General features: G+C 41.3%; 1 protein-coding gene across 1 annotated transcript; it reads right to left on the bottom strand.

The window, feature by feature from the left end:
- Positions 1 to 59: 59 nt before the first annotated feature.
- On the bottom strand, positions 60 to 15173 carry rtn4ip1 (reticulon 4 interacting protein 1). Its single transcript, XM_039786820.1, has 9 exons — positions 14915 to 15173; positions 11923 to 12074; positions 8789 to 8857; positions 8178 to 8302; positions 7733 to 7781; positions 7169 to 7305; positions 6272 to 6455; positions 1256 to 1348; positions 60 to 438 (listed from the first exon to the last, which is right to left on the bottom strand). Exons 1-9 carry the CDS (start codon positions 15171 to 15173, stop codon positions 313 to 315), a joined length of 1194 nt encoding a protein of 397 aa, XP_039642754.1. The 3' UTR covers positions 60 to 312.
- Positions 15174 to 15247: the final 74 nt, after the last annotated feature.

The following is a 15247-nucleotide window of genomic DNA, read 5'->3' as shown; positions in this document are numbered from 1 at the left end:
AAGGTGTACCTAATAAACTGGCAACTGAGTGTAGGTGGAAATACTTACATGTTACAGTCAAACATAACTAAACACTCTTTAATTGAATTGAGAGTATAAAAAATACATTTTAAAGCATACACCAGCAGCTATAATGCTTACATACACACTTGTAGCTTCAAAGCCCCCAGAAACGAGAAGCAATAGCCTTGTTCTTGTACCTTGTTTGCAGCTGTGGATACAATAAGCTAACCTAACCTTGCATTTCAATGCCTTTAATTCAGTTTGTTTCAGGATTGTGCAAAATAAAAAAAACGTCGCCAAGAGTCGGCGCTATACGTCCTCTCCCCCTTTGCTGATCTGGACCACGGTCTTTCCACGAGCGTGCCCTTTCTCCACCTTCTCGAAGGCCTGAGGAACCTCGGAGAAGCTGAACGTCTCCTCCACCACTGGCCGAATCTGACAGAGGGCAGAGAGAGGAAGCCAGCGGTCAGGCCTTGTGTAATATCAGTGGGGTAAGCAGCTGATGCAATTTCCTTCAATGATAAAATAAAAAAATAAAAATGATGTTCAGGCATGTTTGTGAATGTGCATGCTCAAGTGAGAAACATAAGATACTGTAGACAGCGAGGTGTTATCTGCACAGGGAGGAAGATAAACCCAGCAGAACTGCATATATCACAATGTCATCTATTCAATCAATGTCACCCATGGTACTTTTGTGACCCATGCAAGTCATTAATGCGCTCTATCTGTAAAGTGTCCTAAGATAACTTCTGTTATGATTTGACGCTATAAATAAAATTGAATTAAATGAATGACTTATTATCGACATGCCGTTGCAGAACATGTTTCAACATGTAGTTTTTTTATGAGAATGTAACGTGCACTAGGAGATAAATTGGGATTAATGATGAGTGGTAGCTTTTATCCAATGAGGTGGTGGTGGTGGTGGTTGGGGTTCCTTCTCAATTTGGAATTTGGAGACGCACGCATCAATCCTGCTGCTGTGTGATGACCACAGCTAATTAATGGAGTCAAAGAAAAGGAGCCTATAGCACACATTCTACATTTGTTTGGTCGGCATGTGACATTGTCTAAAAAAAAAAAGAAAAGATGTTTCAACCCAAAAGTGTGAGAGTTGGCAACGCTGTGATACTGAAGGTGGGCTCTGGGCCCAATTTAACCCCTGATGTGCACACAATAATAAGCTAACTGGACGAAGCAGAATTCTGTCCTGTGTCAGTCCCTGAACAGTTAAATCTGATTACCGTACCTTTCCTGCATCCACTAATTCCCTTATTTCATCCAGTGCAGGACCACTAGGTGCAAAGAATCCCCAGCGGTAGTGAACTCCTTTGACTAGGTGCTACAAGAAAACAGAATGAGAGAACAGGTATGAAGCATGATTAAAACTGTTGTGTGCATTGCAGAAACTCTACTGATGATGATTTTAACATTACAGTGAAGAAAAACAAGTCATGTTGAACTGAACACGTTACTGCGCAACATCTAAAAACTTCCTCTTCTCGCCATTTGTTTTATTAACTTGCTACTTTCCAGCATTGCACCTGGCTTCATGGTCACAGTGCTGTTAGTTCCTGTCATAATAGAAACATTAATAGCAGTTATAACTACAGGCATGGATCTCCAGCTAGTGGACTTTTCAATGTGTGTCAAGAACATTCTGATTGACAGGTCTTCACAAATGTTAATTAATCTTACTTTGCATACAAAATGACATTACTCAACCTAGGCCTGTATCCAAAGAGTCTCATGGGTGGAGATGAAGCACATTCTCCTTTACACCTTTAACAGCGGGGATTTCCTGCAACTGTGGAAATGTGTATTTGTGTGTGTGTTTGTGGGGGACTTTTCGATATAAAAAGGAGTTACTTAACACGTTTCCTTTAGGCTTAGTTAAAAATGAGGACATTGTGAAAACCAAGCCAGCTGTCGGCGCTCTAGTTTTCCTTTAATGTACAAAGTGCACAGAGTGTGTGCATGGGGGAACAAGGATGTGTAAGACCTGGAGGTGTACAGTATTGTTTGCTTCCTGTCTATGAAACCACAAGGTACATCCCTCTCCCATTATTTTTAATTGTTTTGAGTTTCTTCATTCTGCTGTATGTGTCTTTCCACATCAGCTCTATGAGAGAACTGCGTGTCACTTCCAAATAAAAACCGTCATCAACAATGGAACAATGCATCAGCAACTGGAAAAGTCTGGTCAGTCTGAGTAATTTGTTCTGATTGGAGGGATAGTGTGAGTGCGAATGACAGCCAATGTTGTTGTAAATGATCCTCCCTGTGGAGCGCATCTCTCCTAGTCTTACTTATGTTACATTGTCTGAAGCACAAGGTGTGAACGTGAAAAACAAAAATCAGCTGATCCCTTTCACGAGTCTACTGACAGTTGAAGTGTAAGAGGGGCAATGTGGGCTACATGGCTGTTTATTCTATTTCTATTTTCATAGAAATTGAATTGACAGGCATGTGGCATTTCTAACGCGCCATTAAGGTGTGGCACTACATTAACATTATCTGGTTACACACACAGCAAGAAGAAGAAGAAGAAGGGGAAAAGGGTTTAGGATGAGTAGAAGAGGAACACTTTCCTTATATGCTGGAAAGGAAGTGAAGAAATTTAGACGCATTTAAATTGAAATTTTGCATTAAAATGGTATTGTGTGGAAAGCAACAAACAGCCAATTCCTCCCCCAAGATGTGCATTTACAGTCTGTTTCATGTCCTACCTCTGTCAACCTCGGGGGCAAACCCCTCGGTTTTACAAAATCACATAATTCTAAGAAAGAAAAGGGCAGATTTCTCTGGGGCTGTCCCGGCCCGTTATAATCCTTCATCCAAACTCCTTTTCTTAAGTTTCGAGTTCATGAGTATTTCAAGTCCAGCGGCTCTGTGAGGTTGCACTTAGGCAGAGTGCTACTGTACTTTGAGCTAAATGCTAATGTCACCATGCCATCGTGATACTCACTTGCCAATGCTCAAAACACAACACTGACTTTATCACCTCATAAAGTTGGCATGTACATGTTAGCCAGCATTAGTTAAAGCTTTAGTGCGTAACTCTTTGATATTAATGAACGTCCGTTACGTTCTAGCCATTGCCAAATGAGTTGCTACCAAGCTAATTAAGACTCAGCTCCACACAACTCTCTCTGGATTTCTCAGTATGGATATGTTCAGAAACTGGTGTCGTCTGGCGACTTTTGCGTTCAGAAAATCGAGTGAAGATAATGACCTCTTCTGAAGAGTCAGTCATGTTTTTTTAATCCTCCGTGTCCTCCTAGGCTACTAGCAACTGCGTGGAGGAGGGGTGGGGGCGGTGCACGGTCACTGACTGCTACTTAGAATTCCCCATGGGGGAGACAGAAACTACGCACTATAGCTTTAAGTTCAATATTCTCTCTCCTTCCAGCTCTGTTTTGGTCTCCACCAACTCCTGAGAAAGTGCTTCATATTATGTTCACCTGCTAGACGCTAACTTTGTCCATCTGCCGTTTGGTGCTGGGCAAGGTAACATACAGTACGTTTATCAGAGCTTTTAAGCTTAAAACAGATGTGGCTAGAAGCAGGGTTGAAGGGGAGCGGATTAATAAGCTAAAAGACACTAAAACGCTCCTTAGAGGTAAGGCCATTTTTCTCTGAATTTGTCACCACAAGTGACACATTTTACATTACACATAATCATTTGATCCACTTGTAAAGATAGTGGTGAGCAGCTTTTAAAAAAAAAAAAAAATCATTTATTTTGGCTCTTAAAACAACTAAAACCATTTTAAATTGTCATATATGGTGTTGAATCTGATAATCCTGTTTCCCTTTCCACTGGTTCCAATACCTATTCCACTTTGGCTAGATTTCAATACATTTCAAGACTACAGAACAGCTAAATATTACGAGCAAAGCCTTTAGAAACTTTGAACACTTTTTTTAAACACTTTGGAACAACTGAAGTTCCCCGCATTACTTCCACCTCACATCCTGTTTTCAGGTAGAAATGTGCCAAGACACAGTTTCCTTGTTACTGAGTGTAATGTAATGGAAATAAATTGCATTAAGCTCTAATCTTTTGGATTTACCACATAACACTTGTTACTCAGTGACTTAACCATAGATAAAAATGTATAAAGATCTAAGGATTTAACTCCCAAATAGCGTGTGTTCCATCCACAGAACTACAGGTAGACGAACTTTCCTTTACATTATTACATCTATAATAAGTACTTCTTCTCCAGGTCATTCATGTAAAACATCATCCTAAAAAGGGAAAACAAATTGAGCTTTAGGTGTAACCAATCACTGAAGTAGAGGTGTTCTGACTTGGAACATAAGCTACACACATTTGAGGCAGTTCATGCTGTGGATTGTGTGGTTAACACTTGAGTGGAAAGAGGTGGTGAAGCCACAAATGCACTCCATGCAAGCATTGCTCTACATGATGTTCTCCGTAGCATGCTGCACTGACAGGATGCCACTAACACACTCCTGGAGCCTAGTGCGTTCAGTGTATGCATAGGGTAAATTGTCTCATGTTCTAAATGTGTCCTGACTGTAACACTATATACAGTATGTACTGCATTGATAATGTTAATGTTGGAAATACATCACAATGTCTCTGGTATTGCTAATGAACGGTTTCCTCCCTGAGCTGAAGGGAAATCAGGATCTGTAGCGTTTTTTTCACACAGTTTGTCTCAATGCACGACAGCTGCTATTCAGATCAGATTACTGGACTATGTGGCCAGCTAATCACAACTGAGTTATCTGGCTGTGCTGTTTGTGTTGGAAGTTTATCTAGCTACTACACAATATTTTCAGCTATAAAAAAAAACAAAAAACAAATCTGAGTGCTCTTGGCATGAGGACCTGGGAGAAATGGCTGTGGGCTGCTTCCTTTAAAGGAACACTTTGGGCATGTTACAACATAACTATGTAAACAACAATTCCCCCGTGCACAAATCGCAATCAAAAAACGCGGCGCAGCCAGAACGCACTCGCAGCCAGAACGAACGCGGCGCAGCCAGAACGAACGCGGCTCAGCCAGAACGAACGCGGCGCAGCCAGAACGAACGTGGCGCAGCCAGAACGAACGCGGCTCAGCCAGAACGAACGCGGCTCAGCCAGAACGAACGCAGCGCAGCCAGAACGAACGCGGCTCAGCCAGAACGAACGCGGCGCAGCCAGAACGAACGCGGCTCAGCCAGAACGAACGCGGCGCAGCCAGAGCGCCCTCTCAGCCAGAACGAACGCGGCTCAGCCAGAACGAACGCGGCTCAGCCAGAGCGCCCTCTCAGCCAGAACGAACGCGGCTCAGCCAGAACGAACGCGGCGCAGCCAGAGCGCCCTCTCAGCCAGAACGAACGCGGCTCAGCCAGAACGAACGCGGCGCAGCCAGAGCGCCCTCTCAGCCAGAACGAACTCGGTGCAGCTGCACCTGGTGCAATCCAGGTCTGCACATTCTAGCAGCCTCTGAACGCTAACAGAATATGGAATAATAGAATGACAAAATCCAAATGACCTGCTTTAACAAATTATTTTGGTTTATACAACGAAAAATTATCAGATATCACTTCCATGAGCCCGTTGTCAGCAGACAGATCACCGGCAATTAACTTGGCATTTCATATTCCTTGCAGCTATGGTGAAGCGCTGCATGCAAAGTTTGTGTTATTTTCATTCTAAATGTTGATTAACATAAATGGTGTTCTGGGAACCCATAAGTTTATGCATATTTCTTCTTGTTGAATTTAGTGATGCTTGAAATATGTGCAATGCGTTTTGACTGTAGCTAAAGTTATACCTTAAAAACAAGTCAATTTCCCGGGATTCTGAGGATAGTGTGCTTCTGAAGAGAAAATGTTCATTTATGGGAAAAGTATCAATCCCCACTAGAGTAGCTAGGGCGTAATCTGCAAGTGTCCAAATTCGTTTGGCAACGTACTGTACTGAACGGAATCATCTGATGTTGTCATGTGTTTGTTTTTGCAGGGGCATTTTTAGACCAAGACTGTTGATAGAAGCATGACAAAAATGCTTACCCAAAATTCCAAGTTTTTTAAAAATATGTACAACCAATTATATTATAATACTCCTCTTCTTACAACACTTGCTAGCAGCAACAATGAGCATTGATGCATCCTTGCAAAATGCACAATGTGATCAACATGTTGCATTTGGATCAATTCAGGTTAAAAAGGACACAATCGATCCATTCTTCAATAAATATGTAATTAATCAAACTGCATCTGTGTAATTCTAGTAGGATTACCTTGAGGGCTTTGGTGGCCACTGTGGCAGCAGTCTGCATCATGCCATCAGCAATGCCAAGCCTGTCAGTGTTCTGGAGGAACGGTGTTACGAGGGTGACATACTTGGCGCCACACCAAGGCTTAAGCAGATTCAGCGCCCAACGCTCCGTGTCCCCCCCAATATTATCCAGGATCAGGTCAAATCTGGAGGTGGAGAGGGTTAGTGAAAACGAGAGACACAAGCAAAGATATACTACCGGTCAAGAGTTTGGGGTCACTTAGAAATTTCCATTCCACTCCATTATAGACATAATACCAGCTGATCTGAGTGGGTGGCTGATCTTTAATGCAATATCTACATTGCCCATTATCAGCAAACATTCATCCAATGTTCCAAAGGCCCATTCTGTTTACTAATCTGATATCATTTTAAAAGGCTAACTGAGAAAACATTGGAGAACCCTTTTGCAATTATGTAAGCACATAAAGTAATCTGAAAACGGCTAGCCTGGTTAAAAAAAAACACTGCAACTGATCTCAGCTGGTATTCTGTCTATAATGGAGTGGAATGGAAATTTCTAAGTGACCCCAAACTTTTGACCGGTAGTGTACATATGTGTGGCGTCGTTGGGCATAAAAGACAAACTAAAGTTAAATGGAGAATTAGTAGGTGTGGAAAGAAAAAGGATAACTGTGCAGATGACAGAAATGGGGAGCAAGAAAGAGATTACAATGTGTGATTAAGTTCTAAATGTATTGTTTTCACACACTGATATGCCGACCGCAGTTAGAGGGACTGGGTTGCCTTGGTAACAAGGGCAAGTCATGATACATGATGATACATACACAGAACAAAACTAATTAAATACCAACATAAATGATAAATGACTGTAGATGTGGGTGTGGGATTCTCTCACTTCTCCAAAGCACTGAGCGGCTCCTCGACAGGTCCGGCAGTGTAGTCCACCACATGGTCTGCCCCCAGACCCCTTACAAACCGCTCTGCATTCTGGGAGCAGGTAACAGTCACATGGGCTCCCCAAGCCTTCAGCATCTGGACACAAATGATAGCATCAGCTGTTGTTTGTATCATTTATGTCTAACTACCAAACAACTACATGAACGAATAAATACATTGTTGGGCTATTGTAGGGAGCAGATTGTTACCTAATGTTTGAGAAGCGCACAGAATTTTTAATTAATGAGATCAAGCGTCACTTCTGTGTAATGTGAGCTACAGTATTCAGGTCACCAAACAAGGTGTGTGGCACAGTCTGAAACATGACAGGCCAAACAGACTCTTATAATAACACCGTTTACGTCATGATTAGTGTTCGTGTTTATTTCTACACTGCTGCCACAGAGTATGAATATATGTTTGTATTTAGAGCAGCCTGTTCTGAGCTTGATGCACTTAAAAATGCTACATGATGTGTACAATGTGCAGCCTCACATATCATCATGCTCCTTTTGATCCATACCTGTATAGCAAATGTTCCCACTCCCCCGGATCCCCCAAGGATCAAAATCCTGTAGGGGAAGAGGAAAAGCAGACATGTACCAAGCATGTGTCAACAATGTTTTTGACACTATTGTTGCACAGCCACAACCTCATTAGGATTCATGTCAAATCCACTTTGGGCTTTAACGTGTCAAGCTCACTGCAGTGCAAGGGAGCGTCACAGCCGCTGCCAGAGAACCACAGCACATCACCCAGAGGCTCATTACGGAGCGGGCTAACAGGGGATTAGCTTAAAAGGAGCAGCGAGTGAAATAATTGGTTAGATCAAAAGGACAGGGAGCATCTTTCGGGTGGACAGGGATTATAAACAAGTGGAAATTGTGTGCGCGTGCGTGCGTGCGTGCGTCCGTGCGTGCGTGTGTGTCCTTGTAGCAGTGTGGCAGTGTTAATCCACATTCCCTCACCGCTTCTTGGCACAGTTGTCCTTACTGAGCCCCCCGGTGTTGACCAGTGCCGACCAGGCAGTGGTTGCCACATAGGGCATGGCTGCTGCCTCGGTGTGGCTTAGTGACTTCGGCTTGTGGGATACCTGAGCACAACACACATTTATAATCATTATAGAAGCAGGACCGCCTCAACACCTGCTGAGCCATGATGAAAAAGCATCTGCCAGCACAACTGTACAATATTTACCTGATTTTCATATACCTTGATTAGTTGTTTTTTTTATTTGCGTGCTTCAATTCAATTTTATTTATAGTATCAAATCATAACAGAGTTATCTCGAGATACTTTACAGATAGAGTAGGTCTAGACCACACTCTATAAACTTCACTCTATAAACTTCACTAGTCAGTAAGTTATTTTAGAAGGAAAACTAAAACATTTTTCATATGCTGAAGTTAAAACTGATCAAGCACACAACTGCAACAAACCACATTCAAACAAAGAGGAAGCTCAATTCACAGAACTGATAAAGAGATATAAGCAAACCTCAACACTAAATTGAGAAACTTGCTGTTGCACTAACAACATCAGCTCAAAGCAACAATATAGTCCATCAGGAGCACAATACCTCATTGGCACTCAGCACCACAAACTCAGCCAAGCTGCCCTGCTTCCATGGCGGGATAGCTGCCCACACCTGATGGAGACACACGGCAACATGAAACTCATTAACCTGAGACATAAACAACTGTGTGTCTACATTTCTATACAGTTAGTTCACAATTGTTGAGGAGGAAGAGACTGTGCAGTCATCTCACAAGTCAAAAGTCGCACATGCGTAAGGTCACACAGTGAGTCACTCTCTATTTTAGAACTGCCTGAATTAGTCAACAAATGTTTGATCAGAAAAAGCCGAGTGTGACTTCATGAAGTGCTAAAACTATTTAAAAGACCCAGTTTGCCTTCACACAAACTTTAAAGGTCATTAAACATAATGTATGATCTAAATCATATCCAAGAAGAAAACTAGGTGTGTAAACTGAAAGTAAAATTTAAATACATAACTAAATGGAGGGGAAAAAAACAGTGATCTTAGTTTTCTGTGCCTGGTATAAAAAAATAAATAAATAATAATTATAAAGGAATAGGGATTATATTAAATCCCTTTATATTAATAAAGGGATTTTGAGGTGTTTGAGGACAGTTGAGGATAAGGACACTTCAAAATAGAATCATTTCTAAATAGAAATAAGAAAGTACATAGGTTCAGACATGTGCGGTGTATTAGAGCTGCAACTAACAATTGGTTTCGTTATCAATTATTCTGCCAATTATTTTCTCAAATAATCAAGCAATCGTTTGTTCCATTTTCTAATGAATAGAGTGAAAATGCCAATCACATCAACAGTGTCATAGTAAGCACAGGTGGTACAAGTTACTTTAATGATGGCTACGTTCTGTTCAAGTGTGCCAGTAAGCCATGGCAATGACACAGTGAGCCAGCATGCATCAATCAGATGTTTTTCTAAACCCCCAGTTATTTGTATCGCACATACATGCTTTCCTTCCTGTAAAACAAACCACATGTTTGCCGTATCACAATTGAACACATACGCACTAACTCAACCCTATCTTGCACATACTGTATGGCCTCTGTTAAATGTAATGCTTGTCTCACTATTTGTTATGTCATGTCTGTCTACGTTAAACTACCTGTTGTGTTTAGTCTTCCTTCACCAATATATATTCACTACTCTACGCAAAAAAAATAAACGTCCTCTCACTTTCAACTGCTTTTATTTTCAGCCAACTTAACATGCGCAAAACTTTGAATGAACATAACAAAATTCAACTGCTAAGAACTAAACTGAACAACGTTTCACAGACATGTGACTAACAGAAATGGAAAAATGTGTCCCTAAACAAAGGATGGTCAAAATCCAATGTTGCAGAACGTTACAGGGAAGACATCCTCCTCCCTCATGTGGTACCCTTCCTGCAGGTTCATCCTGACATGACCCTCCAGCATGATTATGCCACCAGCCATACCGCTCGTTCTGTGCGCGATTTCCTGTAAGACAGGAAAGTTAGAGTTCTGCCATGGCCAGGGAAGAGCCCAGATCTCAATCCCAGCACGTCTGGGACCTGTTGGATTGGAGGGTAAGGGCGAGAACCATGCCCCCCAGAAATGTTCAGGAACTTGCAGGTGCCTTGGTGGAAGAGTGGGGTAACATCTCACAACAAGAACTGGCAAACCTGGTGCAGTCCATGAGGAGGAGATGCACTGCAGTACTTAATGCAGCTGGTGGCCACGCCAGATACTGACTGTGACTTTTGATTTTGACCATCCTTTGTTCAGGGACACATTTTTCCATTTCTGTTAGTCACATGTCTGTGAAACGTTGTTCAGTTTATTTCTTAGCAGTTGAATTTTTCATACAAAGTTTTACGCATGTTAAGTTGGCTGACAATAAAAGCAGTTTTTTGCTGAATTTAGATTTAAAAATGCTGGAACCACATTCTGCGTTATGAAGGGATTACATTTCACTGGAATTGTACCTCATAAGATTTCATGACAAATATAAATTGATTGATTAATTCATTGGTTGATTGATTCTCTTTCTTTAATACATTCTCAATTAAAAATACTCCCATGTCAGGAATCAGCTAATAACAAAAGTTGAATCCATCAGTTTAATAACACTCAACAGCATCTCAATCCTACTCTACCACAAAGGGCTGGGATTTGGAAAAGACTCGAGTCATGTCGTGTTTCTGCGGAGATGACTGTGCATAATCCCAGTAGAAGGATCGTTTTGACAAAGCGTACACTGTGGCCAGGAATGGGTGAACTAGGTCATCCGTTGTGCTCAAATAGGCGTACGCTGTTGTGAGGATGCTCACTTTGCATTACAGAGCCTAATATTAGCCACTGACTCTGCTATCAACGCATCACATATCACCGACAGCGCTGTCAAATTTACTCTCAAGCGAACATGCTTATAAGGAGGTTCTCTATGTGCTCTGAATCTGTGAAATGCTCTCTGTTTAGAACCTACATCACACCGCTATATACTGCTCAATTGTGGTCTAACTATAAGAAAAAGAGTAAGCAGAGGCTCAAGGTAGCATACAATGATGCAATGAGGCTGCTGCTCCGTGTCCCTAGGTGCCATAGTGCCAGTCATTTGTTTGTGTCCACTAAAGTGCCAACCTGTGAGGCACTCTTAAGATAACTAATGTTTAGTTTCATGTGTTGCCTGGACAAGTCAGAGAACCACATAATTGAAGCTCTAGTCAGCCCTGGGAAAAGCTGTTATAGATACACTTCTAGGTTAAGACAGCATTGGTGCAATAGCCTGTATATCCTATAGGCTAATATGCAATTATTATGTATTTTTGTATCTCTTTTTTATACTATGTATACTGTATTATGTGTTATATGGACCTGTGTCTGCAATAAAGCTTTATATTATATCAGGATTCATTAGCACAGGTTATGTGTTTTTCTCGATATTCTAAATGATTTGTCTATCTTGTCTAATTTGCAAGGTGTTTTGAAGCACTGTAACTGCAGCTAGATGGTTTTACTTATGTCACCTTGAATACATAATTTACAGTTATCCTTTATTCATACATGACTCAATGTGCGCAGGAGGAACAAGTTGTTTCCGTAAACAAGGAGCCTGCCTGTATGTATAATGAAGCGGTTGCTGAGTCTACATTCATACAACTCTTTCATCTGCTTTTTGCTCGGTTTACCTCATCCCTTTCTCTGAAGTACTTCACATCCAGGCCGCACTCCATGATGACCCCAGAAACATCCCTTCCCAGGATGAGAGGGAACTCGCTGCCTGACTGCTTGATATTCAGAGGGTCTCTCTTCATAGACATTGTTGCTGCACCATAGCCACCTGACAGGGAGTGAGTCTCTGATTACAAATCATTTGAGATCATTTGCTACATAGACACATGCTACATGTTGAAATATTGCTAGATAGACTTACCAAGGCTAGACTAACCAAGATAGAAAGAAAAAGGACCAGCACAAGATCAGAGACACCACGGTATTTCTCCAGTTGGTTTAAGGGTATACAGTGGTCAATGGTGTCAAAATCTACATTAAGATCAAGTAACAGTAGCCGCAACTAACAATTATTTTAATCTGCTTGTTATTTTCTCAAATCATCAGTTAATTGTTTGTTCTATAGAATGTTAGAAAATAGTGAAAATATGCATTACAAATTCCTAAAGCCCAAGGTGTTTTAGTAAGTTCAGTTTCAGTGTGGTGATAGGGCCTTGGAATCAGATTCAAAAATATTGCGGTTAGATTGGTAGGCCGAAGATTGTTGAGCCACCACTCTATCCAGTAATATTAGAATGTGAGGTTATAGACTGGTTTAAAAAGGTCCCATGACATGGTGCTCTTTGGATGCTTTTATATAGACCTTAGTGGTCCCCTAATACTGTATCTGAAGTCTCTTTTATACAGACCTTAGTGGTCCCCTAATACTGTATCTGAAGTCTCTTTTATATAGACCTTAGTGGTCCCCTAATACTGTATCTGAAGTCTCTTTTATATAGACCTTAGTGGTCCCCTAATACTGTATCTGAAGTCTCTTTTATATAGACCTTAGTGGTCCCCTAATACTGTATCTGAAGTCTCTTTTATATAGGCCTTAGTGGTCCCCTAATACTGTATCTGAAGTCTCTTTTATATAGGCCTTAGTGGTCCCCTAATACTGTATCTGAAGTCTCTTTTATATAGACCTTAGTGGTCCCCTAATACTGTATCTGAAGTCTCTTTTATATAGACCTTAGTGGTCCCCTAATACTGTATCTGAAGTCTCTTTATATAGGCCTTAGTGGTCCCCTAATACTGTATCTGAAGTCTCTTTTATATAGGCCTTAGTGGTCCCCTAATACTGTATCTGAAGTCTCTTTTCCGAAATTCAGCCTTTGTGCAGAATTACAGCCACTAGAGCCAGTCCCACAATGAGCTTTCCTTAGTATGTGCCATTTCTGTGTCTGTAGCTATTGAGGAGGAGAGAGGGGGGGCAAGGTGGAGGGTGGGGGTGTGGCCTTGACCAACTGCCACTTTGCTCATTTGAAAGCCATGATGTCTCTCTCTCTCATGGGTGGGCCAAATTCTCTGGGCGGGCAAAGCAGAGAAAGGGGAGGTAACCTTTCTCCTTATGATCTCATAAGGAGAAGATTCCAGATCGGCCCATCTTTCATTTTCTCAAAGGCAGAGCAGGATACCCAGGGCTCGGTTTACACCTATCACCATTTCTAGCCACTGGGGGACCATAGGCAGCCTGGGGGAACGCATACATATTAATGTTAAAAAACCTCATAAAGTGACATTTTCATGCCATGGGACCTTTTAAAATCTAAATGAAGGTCCATGGCAGTCTTAAAACTGGCAATATAGTAACCATGTCTAGCATTGTGGGTGCGAGAATTAGTCCTAAATCTTTAAAAGGTGTATGTGGTTATGTTGGGTTGAGTTGGCAGCAAGTAGGCTTGTTTTTTTCAACATTTGCTTAGACAATGTTTCAGATTTGGAAATGTGTGAGAACATGTATGTACTATGTGGAAGTCATTGTATGAATTTAACAAAACAAGATCTAGAGCTAGTGTAACCTGGGGATCAGGAACTTATTTTGATATTTGATATTTATTATATGATATATCATCTATTCTGTTATTTTTTAGGGCTTTTGCCTAATTAGATATGACAGTGGATAGACAGGAAGGGGGGAGAGAAAGATGGGATGACACGCAGCAAAGGGCCGCAGGTCGGATTCGAACCCGGGCCTCTGCAAAGGACTCAGCCTACATGGGCTACACGCTCTACTGGGTAAACTAGAGGTCGCCCCAAATATCATCTATTCTTCTGCGAAACCAAGAAGTCATTGGCCATACGGTGGGCAGCTAGTGGAGGGTTGCTTTGGAGTAAGTTTGGCTAACAAAAAAAAAATCTAGTATTGTGTTTTTTGTTACAGACTACGTTAAAGAAAAAAATTGTTTTGGCAGCTGAGACAGATAAGACAGAAATCAGATAAGACTAGCTTTGTGTTGTTGCATTCATGTAGTCATCCCTGTAGGACGACAAACATGCACATCAGGCAGCGACAAAATAACACCTTCCAATATGCTATAATCAAAGTGCAATCCAGCCAGTGAAACTTGAATTTCTGCTTAGCATCCTCAAAAACTATCACAGTGTTTAACCCTCTCTAGCCACCCCCACACCGCAACCCCTAAAGATCACTGGCTGTGTGGGAGAAGAATGATGGGCTGCATGAATCATGATTCATTTGCAGACTCTGCATCCTCACGATTTAGTATCTATTTTGCTCACACAGAAAGAAAAAAATACCTCAAATCAAACTATATTGCATTCTTTAGTGCATTTGCAGTCACATTTCAGATGTGGATCTATTCGTAGAATTCATTGCCATTATTTCGATCACATAGATACACATCACATACATAACATAAATGGTAAAAAAAAAAAAAGAAAGAAAGAAAAAAAAATGTCATCTTTACCCATTTCTAATCAATACTGACCGAAAAGGTGTAGGTTGAAGCATTTGCTTATTACACCTACCCCTTTCACATTCTATTTTATTTAAATTTAGTTCTTAGGTCCCTCATATTCACAGGAATCTCTAACACTTTCCTTGATCTCAGTCTGCAGGTTCAAATCTGATGCCACTGTTCACATGTACACAAGCTTGTTACTCACTTCTCATGTTGACATCTAGTGGGTTCAGTCCTGCTGCCTGCACTTTAACAATGACCTCATTGGGGTAGTTGATGACGGGGAAACTGGCATTTTTAGTAAACCGAAACACATCGTTGCTTCCATATTTATCAATAACCCAGGCAGGCATGATAGTCATGCTGCTTCTGGTAGTACTGAACAGTCTGGATGTGTTCACACTTAGTGGTTTAGCGTGGTGAAACAACCACCTACTGTACACTAAGTGTCTCACAGAACTCATCTTTAAATATTGTCAAATAAATAAAATAGTGCACCTGTAAATTCGCAGGGCTTTAAATCCCTGTTACAGAGAGG

Source organism: Perca fluviatilis, chromosome 20, assembly GCF_010015445.1.
Source record: "Perca fluviatilis chromosome 20, GENO_Pfluv_1.0, whole genome shotgun sequence".
NCBI classification, from domain to species: Eukaryota; Metazoa; Chordata; class Actinopteri; order Perciformes; family Percidae; genus Perca; species Perca fluviatilis.
This window is presented reverse-complemented; position numbering and strand designations above follow the sequence as displayed.